Source organism: Pomacea canaliculata, linkage group LG14 (genome assembly GCF_003073045.1).
Source record: "Pomacea canaliculata isolate SZHN2017 linkage group LG14, ASM307304v1, whole genome shotgun sequence".
Taxonomy (NCBI): domain Eukaryota; kingdom Metazoa; phylum Mollusca; class Gastropoda; order Architaenioglossa; family Ampullariidae; genus Pomacea; species Pomacea canaliculata.
The window spans coordinates 3,028,938-3,041,617 of NC_037603.1; the positions used below are offsets into that span (position 1 = coordinate 3,028,938).

Here is a 12,680-nt window from a genome sequence, read left to right on the forward strand (position 1 = left end):
ATTTTGCCTGAGTCAAATTGATTCTGCCATAACCATACCATCCCAACACTGCAAGTGGAATCAATAGAGGCCCAGGATAAATGAATGCCTGAGAAATGACACCTGTTTACTGTTAGTGTACATTATAAGAACCTCCAAACTAAAGAATAGTGATGACAAAGGCTTTGAAAAAAAAATTGGTTTAAGAGAAAGTAGTGTTTGTGTCATTGTGAAGTTTTAACAGAACGTCTGCAGATACATTTAATAAAAACCTCTAAACTGAAGAATAATGATGACAAAGGGTTTTAAAAAAACATTATGAGCCATTGTGTGATTTGTTCTCTGAATGTGTATTGCAGGTTGGCCATTTTTGTTTATTATGATGGTAGCTGCTCTTGTTTGAACAACATATGGCTCTGTTGATAATATGTGATGTTAATAACTTAATAGCTATTCCTGTCACTGAAGATCGATTCGTCTTTTGAGTTGGGATAAATCCGACTTTCAGTGTTGGGACGATATGGTAGCTTTGACTGAAGTGCTATGGTATGAGTCGAAATGACCAGTGACTCGTAGAACAAGCTTTCAAAATGTATTATTTTACATGATTTCTACAGAAAATCATAATGTAGACTGGGCAGAAGTGGTCTTAAATGTGCTATTTTTTTTTTTTTAACATGCAACCTTTGCTAAAAAGTAATAGAGCATAAACTGTTGGTAGTATGTTGAGTTGGGAGGTAGTCATTGTAGAGATGACATCATGTAGTGAAATATGTCCCCGAAGAATGTTTGGGTCATAACTAAGAGGGGGTCGTAATCGGGAAGGTCTTAAAAAAAAGGTTTTACTATATTGAAAACAAGCGTAATGGCATTGGTGGTGGTTTATTATATGCAAGTATGTTTCAAGAGGACAGAAGGTTCTTAGTAAGCAGGCCCTGATGGAGAGAGCTGATGTCAGACCCAGCAGCACGTGGGATTAGCCTCTGCAGCCAACCCTCTCCAGTCACTGCACAGGGCAATGAGGTTTTTCTGCCTGCCTGTTCTGCTTCCTTCAAGTGGAAGATCAGATTGCGCAGACCAGTTTACCGTTCAGGCACAGGATTCCCATTGCAGTGGCTTAGCTAGCATCTGTGATGGACAGAGAGCCAGAAGTTTTAAGCTGAATTTGCTGTCCTCTGTGTGTGTGTGGGGAGGTGTGTGGGTACGGGGAAAAAAAGAGAGTGTGTGCATATTTTTAAGGTCCTAGTCCTTCTTGAAAGGACATTTGCCATAGTCTGTGTTGGGAAAAGTTGTAAAAAAAAAGTAAAAGAAAAAACCCTGGAGGCACACCTACAAAATTATCTCACTTTAGACTCTAAAAAAAGCACAAAAAATCCTAAAATTTCATCAGCTTAGGTGATGATGACTGCATCCAATCTTCACACCAGATGAGAAACAACTTTGACCTTAGAATTATGTCTCATAAAAGAAGAAATGTTTCTAATATAATCCATCATCAACAAGTTAAGAGATTCCTTATAACCTGTTCAGGACATGGAGTATTAAAGAAAAGTGGCATCTGTTTTAGTTCAGTTATCAGGGCAAACTATTTGTAGCCAGCACTTAAGCTGTGCCTATGTAACCCTTCCATTATTTGCTTATCTATTGCTTCTTACAAGTAGATGTCAAACAAAGAGCAGGCAGGTTATTGATGTTCTCAAAGTGAAGGGTGGGGATGAAGGTGTTAGGGATTAATTCTATTAATGAGACTGGAAATCAGAAGCAAATAGTGAGCTGGTTGATCTGCTCCTTTAAATGCTGAAAACATCCTGTGAAGAACAAAGACATGCATCCAAGACCAGTAATGAATTGTAGATAGTGATGTTGTATCGTAAAGTAATTAAAAGTCAAAATATTTTGAGGTTTAAAAAAATTATAGATCCAAAAAATATGTGGCAGACCATTAATATCAGCTAACCATGATGCATCATATTGAAGATCAAAGTTGTTAGACATTTTCTTCACAGAGTTTCTGTTGATGGCAGTCCGGCATTGTCAGTTATGGAATCATATTTGTTAGATTATCTAGCCATTCAAACATGACTAGTTAGCAAAATGGAAAACTAGAGCCACTGGAAGGATTTATGAAATAGGCACTTAAAAGTTTGCTGTTCATACAATAATGTGATCTTCCCTTTCACATCTTACCCTTTCCGCTTCACTTTTCTTCAGAATGAGGGTGTATATAATCACTAGTTATTTGCTTAGCTGTGTCATGGCATGTTTTATTTTTGTTTGCATTCTGCAGCAAACACTATTTTATTTATGCTGTTGTTTAGTGAATTTAATGCATATTTTCGTATGTGTTGGTGATATCTGAGTTCGCACACAAGAATTTGTGAAATGGTATGGATGCTTGGGTTCAAAGTCCAGTGTGCATCTTGGTGGCAGAGTAGTGTTACAAGTAAAGTGTAGAGTCTACCTGGCATGAAAGACTTACAGGGCAGGTGCATAGAACTGAGAAAAATCCTGTAACTCAGAATTTCTGTCTCAAAATTTCTCTGCATCATGTTGGCTCCTTCACCATTTTCAGTCCCAGATTGGCAGCTGGCTTTCCATGTGGAGTTGTCAACTGTCCCACGCTTGCTGCAGCCATGACTGTTAAGTGAGATCCCAGCTTCTGAGAATTCTTTCTTCCTTTGCCACAGTTTGGGAGTGCCATGGTCCCTCTGTGTTAGTCTGCTGAAGAGACTTCATTCTAGCATGGAGGTTCCTGTATTCTAGCTGCATGACTAATCATTGCAGCTACAGCTTAGTATGTGTGCGTGCTGGCACTCTGTTAACAAGTAGCTTTCTTTCTTGAAGTCAGGGACTAAAGTCAACAGAAACATTTTGCTAGCAGATTCTTCTGGTTATTACTGTATAGTCTAGAAATCAGAATAAAAAAAAGCATCTAGGTAATCAGTAAGTGTTGCTGCATTATATAGTGTAGTTAACCCAGTCAGTAGAAAAACTGGAACCACTGACACCATAAGCATGTTTTGAGTAAACAGGTGTTAATACCATGAATAGACACATTTTCTTTTTCACTTTGTCTCTTTCATACCAATATTTCTGCATGAAAACCATTTCTAACAAACAATTGTCCCTGTTTGGTTGGTAAGAGGAGAATTTTTGAAATATACCATAAGTTAAAGCAGGAGGTGAGAATGAGCAGGCAATCCTGTCATTTTTAGCTGTTTATTTTGAACATGTGTAGAAAGCATTTTGTAAATGCCAAGCTTTCCTGCATCTTTGTTGGTAGATACTGTGCATGTATGCATGTGTTTTTAAGTTAAAAAGCTTATTTGGCACACACTGTTTATGCATGCATGCATTGGAGTGGGAGGGTTTTTTTTTTTTTTACCTTTGTTACACCATCTTTTAGGAGGAGTGTATATTTTGAAGTTCCTTGGCCTGATTACTCAATTTCAATAAGCATTTCTTTCCCTTACCCCAGTTTATTTCTTTGGTACATGAATACTACCTTTAATTTTATTTAAAACTGCATTTTGAATTAAAAAGTTAAATTCAAACACACTTCATTGTTTTTTCTGTTTTCTTAAAGTTTGATTCCTAAACCATTCTTCCCCAGCCTGATTAGTTACATTCTGAACAGGCAGTTATGAAATAGACATAAACTTGTAAATTATAGACTTTTAATCACCAGCATTTAATACAACAGTTATTATTTAGTTATTCCTACAGCACGTAGCATATGTCATGCTGGGTTGGAGTTTCTTTTTTTAAGAATAGGGCTACCTTGACCTGAGGAATTTCTGAAGCTTAAAAAGTTACAATTGATGCATTTATCATCTTTGTTATGGAATGAATTTCAATACTCAGATTTTGTTCATATTGTATTGCAAAAAGGAATGTGTAAGACTGGCCCAAATTGTGTTAAGGAAACTTGTTTTGATGGAGGACATCTGATGGAGTGTTTGGGGGTGGGAAAATTGCATTTAAAGGCTAGTAGATGGTGCTGGTGTAAAGTGATCAGAAGTGCTATGTACAGTTTGGTTATTCCAATTATAGAGTGTACTTTGCAACAACTGTGTGCTATGGCATATTCTGCATTGGAATCTATAGTTTATTTGGCCTGTTTTTAGGTGAATGACAACAACTTGGAGGATGTGACTCATGAAGAGGCAGTAGACGCTCTTAAATCAACTGCAGATGTGGTGAAACTCACTATTGCAAAGCCATCCTATTATCCAGGAGACCTCAGCAGCACGCATGAGGATGAGACAGGTTTGCATATGTGTGAATCCATGCATGTGTGTGCATGCACAAGTGAGGCAATGAAACAGCTTTTATATAAAAACACAACTTTTTTTAATCTGGTGGCTCAAAAAATATTTCATTGTATCTTCAAGATAAGAGTAAATGTAAGACAATTCTAACTCTCAGTTATTTACATATACAGTTTGCTTAGGTGTATGCATGTTGCATGTGTGTGCATGTGTACATACACCCTAATCCTAATACAATGTAAATTGTAATGCAGATATAGTTGTGCATCCTTTTGATTTTGCTGTTTTGCAGACAGTGTTGTGCCAAGACACATTTCACAAACAGCTGCCGCCCCTTCTCACATGTCAACCTTCAGACCTCCAACTCCCCCACCCCCAAAACAAATTGCAGCAGAAGAGCTTGAGGAGCCGGGCAGGTAAGATCATGGGCTTAAAACAAGGTCTTTCCTTATTTCTTATTAATATTTTCTTATTTCTGAAAAGAAAAGTTTCCAATGCAGATGTCCTTATTATTTTTTTTTCTCTTTTTTAGAACCCTCAGAGAATGACCTTATTGCTACATTATTAATTAGCATGCTTTTCAACACACCAGGTGGAGGTCATGAAAGAGAATTATCTCCCTTGCCCTATGCTGGCCTATGGGGTAGTGTGTCCGTCAATTGTTATGAATTATTTTCCTGAGATCACCCCTTAATCGATTTTGTATGCAAATTCAAACATATCCATCCTTCATTTTCAGCATTAGTTATTTATATATTTTACCTTTCTAGACACAAAACAAATTTCAGAAATGCTTTAAAAATGCTGAATAATAATAGCAGAACAAAGTGTTCCCATGTTCTTTGCTACTTTTTGAGTTTGTAACTCAGAATTCTGAATTAGTAGACGTTGTGGCAGTCATTAATAAGTTTATCACTCAGGGACTGCCTGTATTGCTTAAAATTCTGCATGAATAAATGCACTCTTTTTCACGAAAGCAAACTTAATATTCTTTTTAGTTAGTGATAATGAAACAGTACACTTAATTGCACAAGAAAATAACAACTTCTTGACTTTTTCTGAAACTTCTTTAAGAATATATATCAAGAATCAAGAGAATCTACTGTTTGAAGCTCAACTTTGAATCTATTAAAAGGCGGGTTTTCCTTGTACTATAGATTGACCAAATAGGCAGTTCAAGGTTTCCTCAGTCATATGGCTGTTCTGTTAATTTTGAAAAAGAATGTTATGGTTTAAGGCTTCACTCAACCCAATGTCTGCTAAGCACCTTGTAAGAAATAAGTGTATGATTTATCAGGGAAGGTAACAATAAGTTAGAGAAGAGTAGTGGGCTCCTATCTTGTTTTAATTATGAGGAAATAAAGTACAGGATGTAGATGCAAATAATATATTCTGAGGAAAGCTGATAAGAAACTGGCTTAATATTTCTTATTAGTGTAACCAGGTAAACTATCACATGGTGCACACTTTGCAAAATTGTACTCAGCAGATAGCAATAGGTTGTCAGAATATTTTTATTATGGCAACTGCTTGCAGGCCACCTGCAGCTGCTTGTGCCACCACTGCAAAGCAGGGAAAACTATTACTACGACATGTTTCTAGTATTGTGTTACTCGGCAAATAAATTCTTATTTTATTTATGTGATGTAAGAATTTGTGAACTTTTTTTTTCCATTTGCATGAATTATTTATGATGTGTTTTACATTAAATTTTCAGTTCTCATGACAACCTGTTTTAATAAAAATAATTATTGCTAAGTATTATTAAGCTCTTTATATAGCACTGTTTCCATCTAGTCTTTGTGTATTTAACAAATATGACACCCCCAAATCTTCACAAAAGCAGTAAGCGCACACAGAGTTACTCCAATCATTCTGCATGCAGGATGTATTTTGACTTCACAGTTGTATTTTATCTTTGAGAAACTCATTTTCAGGTGAAATTTTGAGTTATGACTTTAGGTCTTTTAGGTCTGATGTCTGGGTGTCTCTAGAAACCTTTTTTTTGTTGAGCTTGGGGGGGGGGGGGTTAATGACAACTTTCCTTTATGGAAGTGCAGTTATATTTTTCATAATTGTTTGGCTTTTTTAAAATGTGGGGGAGGTACAATTTTAAGTAGGACTTAAGTTGCCATTTTTAACTTTAAAGACAAGAGCTGTCATGTTTTGCCAAGATTTTTTTTTAAACCTGTATGTGTGAGAGAGAACTCAAACTTTTTATTGATTTAGGCCTAGGCCCATTTCAGGGGGGAAGTGAGCAACAACTATTGTAAACATCCTGATTATAGACTAAAATGTTACTACAATATACCATATTGTTGTTATTATTATTATACTACATTAAAGCAACAACAGTTGAGAATTGTAACTGGCTATAGAGGGCATCCATCTATAAAAGTATGTGAGACTGAGGAGGGAGAAACGGATAAGCTTTAAATTTCTGATGTATTATAAACAAAAGAGTCAAGGCATGAACATTCTATTATCTGACATCAAGAGTGAGAAATGGAAAAAGGAAGGGTGCTTCAAGTATTTTTTAGGAATAAAAAGTTTGCTTAGGGCATACAAAGAGAAAATGTCTAGTTTCAGCTGTATCAGGGCAAAAGGGGCAGTTCCAACATTCTGGGTAAGTTAATATCACTGCGGATGGCATGGTACAGTTATACCCATTCTAAATTTTAATAAAGTTCTCTTATGCCTCTGTGTTTCAGCCAGACAAGGTAGTTGCTTTAAATAATATGAGTCTTGAATGTATTGTATGGGAATATCTTGAACTGTTTTGAATGGCATCATGCCTTCTGGTGGTGACGGTCTACCAGGCTCTGTGAGAGAAGATGGAGAAACTTAGAGAGCATTTTCATATGTGTCATTAAACTCTTGATAAAATTCTAATCACTTTACCATGCTTCCTTTATGAATCCTTGTGACAGAACATACTTAGATTTTATATGTATATATGCATGCACACACGCACATTTGCCTTTGTGTGTAAAATATGCTTCTTTTGCTTAGTTCTGTCATGAACGACATGACTTTTTTGTTACATTTATGTCGTTTTTTCCTTTTATTTTCACTTTTCATTTTACTGAAGAGGATGAACCAGTAGTAGAAAGTTAAGCACTCTGTCCCACTTTCTCTTTTCTTCCACACATTCACTTTTACACACAAAAAATATCTTAACACGGATTTTTTATGCAGGATGGAAGCAGATACTTCACTGTGAATGCTTGTATTCACACTTGTATACATATGTGCAACTTGGTGATATACAGATAACATGACTCAAGTGTTTTGAAAGCATTTTCACAGTGGCATTGATAGATATTTACAGAAGTATGCCTCAGACTTTGGGGAGAATGAAAATCATTGATATCTCTGAAAAAAAATCAGCCTTAGAAAAGATGCTTAAGTTTTGTTTATATATTATATAATGTAAATGAGCTTCAGTTAAATATTTTAAAAAAATAATTATTTATTTTTTTCTGTTTTACGGAGAGAGAACCATGACTTAATTTATAGCTGAGTAGTTTATGCCCATAATTCGGAAACAGAAAGTTCTTAGTTTCTTGCCGTTGGGGCTTATAGCTTATAGCTAGAAAACTGTTTGCTGCTCACCTGGCAGTTTTTTCCTCAGCAAAAGTGGACACCAGTTTCATCGGGGGGAAATAATGGCAGTAAAAGGAGAGGTGTTTTTATTTTATATTCAAATAACCACAGCCACAGCGAACCACACGTAAAAATAGAAATATTCAGAAATATATATTAAAAAAAAACAACATGTGTAAACCTCAGGACCTAAATTGGTTTGCACAAACGTTCACTTTTTATTAACTATACGTAAATATAAGAAGGCTTTTTGTTTATATAATTTTTATAAGCAGAATCTTACGGGCTGAACATGTCGTCTGCTCAGTAGCATTTAAAAAGGGAAGGAACTTACAGAGTACAATCAGTTGAGAAAATGTCGCTTGTCGAGCACTAAGACCAGCACTCAATTAAAGATTTATGAAGCCTATGCATTTTAGTTTTTCTGATTTATTTGTTCCCTTTTCTTTAGATTTAAATTTACAAAACAGTATGTGAAAATAATAAACAGTCGGGACCGAATGTATGTCAACCAATCATTGCTCGCGTTACATTCTTGCATTTGGCCACCTTCTGAAGAAACATGGCGGAAAAGAGATAAGATTGATACCGTCGGTGGCTGAGTGTTGACTGCTGCATATTCTTGAATCATTTTTGGTGCAAAAGGATTCGTTATGGATATTTACTATAACAGATAATTTTATTGCCATATCAAAATGCTGAAGCAACCGAAGAAGAAGGAACCATATTATTACGATCCTCGTGTGAAGAGGTAAGCGTCTGCTACCCACCCAAATCGTAATTATTTTTTTTCTTTCTCTTCCGGAATCAAAGTTAAGTTATCTGTTCCTGTAAGATTAACAGAGTTTATCATCCATAGTGTATATGCCAAGCAGGTAGTTATTGTGAAAGTGTTGTGATCCCAACTTGGCACTTTCTGGCTCAAAGCAGAAGAGCAAACACTGATGGATAGTAAAACTATTTTTTGCATGGGAAGCATCGAAATAAGTAGAATAGTCCTTGTAAATGGGGAATGAAATTTTCCCTGTGACAAGACTCGATGAATGCATTTTCTCCGCTGTCGAATTGTGAAGTCACATTGATCTTTAATTTAAAGACCTGTTTAGTTGCAAAGAGGATTACAGTTCAGAAGTAATTGGAATGTTGCATAGTTGATAAAATCTGTTGCTATTCTGATTCTAGATTTCATAACAAAAAATATTAACAGATTTTTTTAAAATAAAGACTTAAGAGGAGAGGAAGTTTTTGCATTAGACTTTACATTAATTCTCCTCCTCTCCCACTTCCCACTACTTATCTCCACTTCAACAATACTAAAATTCAGAGAGAAATAGCAGTCCTCATTTCACATATCTTATGCTGAAAGTAAAAACATTTTCTGCAGGAGGGAAAACTAATAATTATAGAAGACATTTTGATTCATAAGTATGATATATCATGCACAAATAATTATGCATTCATACACACATTCAGGTGGGCTGAAGTCTTTATATTTAGCACACAGCAGCTGTTCACATCCATAGAGGTTTAGAAAACTATGGTCTTAACAGTTCACCCAGAAAACAATCATGCATGCAGATAAAAAAAATCTCTGAACTTTAAAGAGTTCAACCAGAAATATCATAAGCAGGAGGTTTTAGCATTAGTAGTACTTGACATAATGGAAATGTTCTTCATGCTTCTTTGTTGATTGGCATGAGACATCGGCTGCTATGCCTGAAATGCCTCGGGTTTTCAATAATATACCACTTACAAAGGACGCAGTAGCAATTCTGATGGTTGTGTTTTGGTAAAAGGAGGGGGGTTTAGCGGTTAATCCTTTAAGCTTTAAAAACATGGGCTCTTCCCATCATAATTATGTAACATTAGGCATTTAATTTTATTTCACTGTCACAAATAGCAGGTTCACTTATTGTTGATAACCTGTGTTGAAGCCATACAATTATATAGTACTCTGATATAACTTAAAATGTTTATTGTGTGCTTGTCGTTTACTGATTACTCATTTGTATGTCTCAAAAAGTCTTGTATAATGATTAAGTTTGGATAGGGTGTTTTTGGAAGGGGGAGGGTGCCAGGGCAGGGGTGGTTAAGCACATCATTAGTTAATGCAATATTTGAACTTCTTGTTAACATTTTTCGGTTTGAGAATTAGTTTATTCAGTAATTACCAGACAAGAAAAGGAAATAGTTATAACAAGTGGATAGAGCACTGCTATTTGCATATGAAATGGTCCAAAGAAAAGCATGTAGGTTAAAAGAACACAATTAAAAATTTATTAAAACATGAAAATAAGAAGTTATAGCATTTGGTGTGGACACACTGCCTTTGTCTGTTATTTCCATAGGGCTTCAATCAAAGGTAACAATTATAATATATTGAACTCCCTGGAGTCTATTTAAGAAATGTACAGCTGTTGTTAAGTGCTCCCTACCCATATAGGATTCCCAATTCACCTACATCATCAGCAGGAACCACTTATTACTGGATACTCTGCCTACTTTACTGTACAGCGCTATCAGGAACCGCAGGAAAGATTGGGATAGCAAGCAATTTGTTCGCGTTTGTCTGTCACCTGTGATTTGCAAGTAACTTTGATGTCGTGGCTGACCTCACTCTGTCGTTTGCGGCACAGCTCTGCTGTTTACTGCACGCAGAGGAGGGGGCGTGTGCGCGCGCACGCGCAGGTTAATGGAGCTGGCACCCCTCTGGTAGCGAACTTTTCCGATGGTACATCCGCGCATTTACCATCACCGGCTGCAGTTGCAGCGAGTAGTAACTTGTTACTGGCCAGCGTGAGCCGCAAGCCCTCAACATGGTGCCTTTTGCTTCGCCGTTCGTTTGATAAGAGTCACGGTTCCTTTTTCGCGGAGTTTCTCCTGGCTGAATTGTTGCGTGGGCAGCTGGACGCTACCAGCAGCTGCCATGGTGTTCGGCGAGGATTCCTTCGCAGCGAAGTAGGAGATGCTTCCCACTTTACCTGTTTGGACTTCAAGGTCGGCGGTGTTTGACATCAGTCGCTTCTACAAGATGATGGTTCCCTCATCCCCCTTCTCCGTCTTAAGGAGAGTGGGCTTCGGATGAATGGTTTACCGATTTATAACCGGTTGGAGGGTTTTGTGGCGGAGAGAGTATTGGGAGAGTTGGGAAACGGCGTTTGTACGTGTAGTTGCTGCAGTGCTCTGCCTGCGTTCGGGGCTCAGCTCGAGCGCTGCTTGGCTGCTGTTGCTGCTGTTGCCAGCCTGTCATTCCACAGCGGTCACTTCCTCATCGTGCCGTGCTACCTGACGCGGTGCACACAGCTTGCCATGCATATCGGCAAGGTTTGAGGGCAGTTGATTAGCGACAACGATTGCTGGCTAACGAAATGAGCTAATTGCGACTGTGGAACTTGGAATTAAGAGTTATCTCCAGCCTGGCGAACCAAAGGTCGGGGGAAAAAGGCCTCGCCAGTTTAAATCACCGCGTGCATGTAGCAGCTTTGTTACGTCAGCAAGGAAATAATAGGTCACACGAAGATGCCCACCTTGCTGTGTCTTCGGAGCTGCCGTTATTGCTGTCAGAGAAATATATATATTTTTACGAAACTTCTGATAGTACTAGAAGGAAACCGTTCGCATGCACAAACACGAAACATATTTCAGTTATCCTGTCTTCGTGGGTTGCAGCGTGGTCTTCGCTTCAGCAAGTACTTTCCCGAATGTGTGTGCAAGATATCGATCATTTCTTAAGGGGGAAGGAAGTGATAGGCACGCTGATGATTCTCGTGGGTGATCAACTTGAAAACCTACCATCCTCTCTCTGTGTCCTTATAACTGGTGTTATAAGATGCATCGTCTTCACGCTGGGTGTTTCAGCGGTCTAGAGTAACTGGCTGCTCTGGCAGCGGGGAATGAACTCCGTAAAGTCTTTTTCTCAAACAGGGCGGTTGATTGCGATTATGAAAAGGCCAGATATAGGCAGCTCTTTATTCAGATGCTTGGAAGGCGTCTCTTTTATCTTATTTATTTTCGCCTCTACCAACCCGCTAACTTCGAGGAGAAAAAGTTACCAATAGGAATATTTCAAAGCAAAAACAAAACACACGCACACCGTGGCGCAGAAATGAAAAATAACCTTTTTGTTGGTATCGATCTCTAGGCTGACACCTACAACAGCGTGTTGCTAAAATCAATTCTCAATTCCTGCCACGCACATTCGTGTTGTGCCTTCACGCTTAGTAGTCAGGTAATACGTGCAGTAGTAGCTGTCCTTGATCACAAGGTATTGACGAAAACAAATTGTTTCTCCGCCTCTCCGCTCTTTTCTTCCTCTTTCCCTCTCCGTCTTTTTCCTTCTCTCTCCCACCCACCACCACCCATCCCATAACCCGCATCATGCTTCCTCTTGCCGTGGATTTTTGTGGGAGTTTCACAAGGTAAATCAACTGGTAATACGTTTACAGTATGAAATGCTTTAAATAAACAAAAGTAGCTTTGTGTTCTTCGGCAAAATGCATAGTTGATATGCTCTTTTTTGGCGATTGTAGCTTATATTGCCATAATAAAAACTTGTTTTATTGGTCTGTTGAGTGTCCTTACAGTTTTTTTTTTAAATTAAGTCTGTAAACTTACATTTTAAACACCGCTTGAATCAAGGATATAAGACGCTTAATTATTTATTCTTCAGAATGGAAATGCTCATGTTATCATTTAAGTTTATTTTTAAAAAGAACCCCGTTTACTGCATTTCTTTTGCTTGGGTAGCTATTGACGGGTGATCTGTTTGAAGACGTACAGCGGCCGACTGTTGACAGCGAAGGTGGAGCGCTGTGCCATTATATG

General features: G+C 37.7%; 1 protein-coding gene across 5 annotated transcripts in view; it reads left to right on the forward strand.

Annotated features, from left to right (window-relative positions):
* The window catches only part of LOC112555839 (disks large homolog 2-like), a 78,225-nt gene that overhangs the window by 37,050 nt on the left and 28,495 nt on the right, over window positions 1–12,680 (forward strand). For all 5 annotated transcript variants that reach the window (XM_025224373.1, XM_025224371.1, XM_025224372.1 and 2 more), the window contains exons 9-10: window positions 4,107–4,248; window positions 4,543–4,666. In XM_025224373.1, the coding sequence (XP_025080158.1) occupies window positions 4,107–4,248; window positions 4,543–4,666 (266 nt within the window). The remainder of the gene's footprint in view (window positions 1–4,106; window positions 4,249–4,542; window positions 4,667–12,680) is intronic.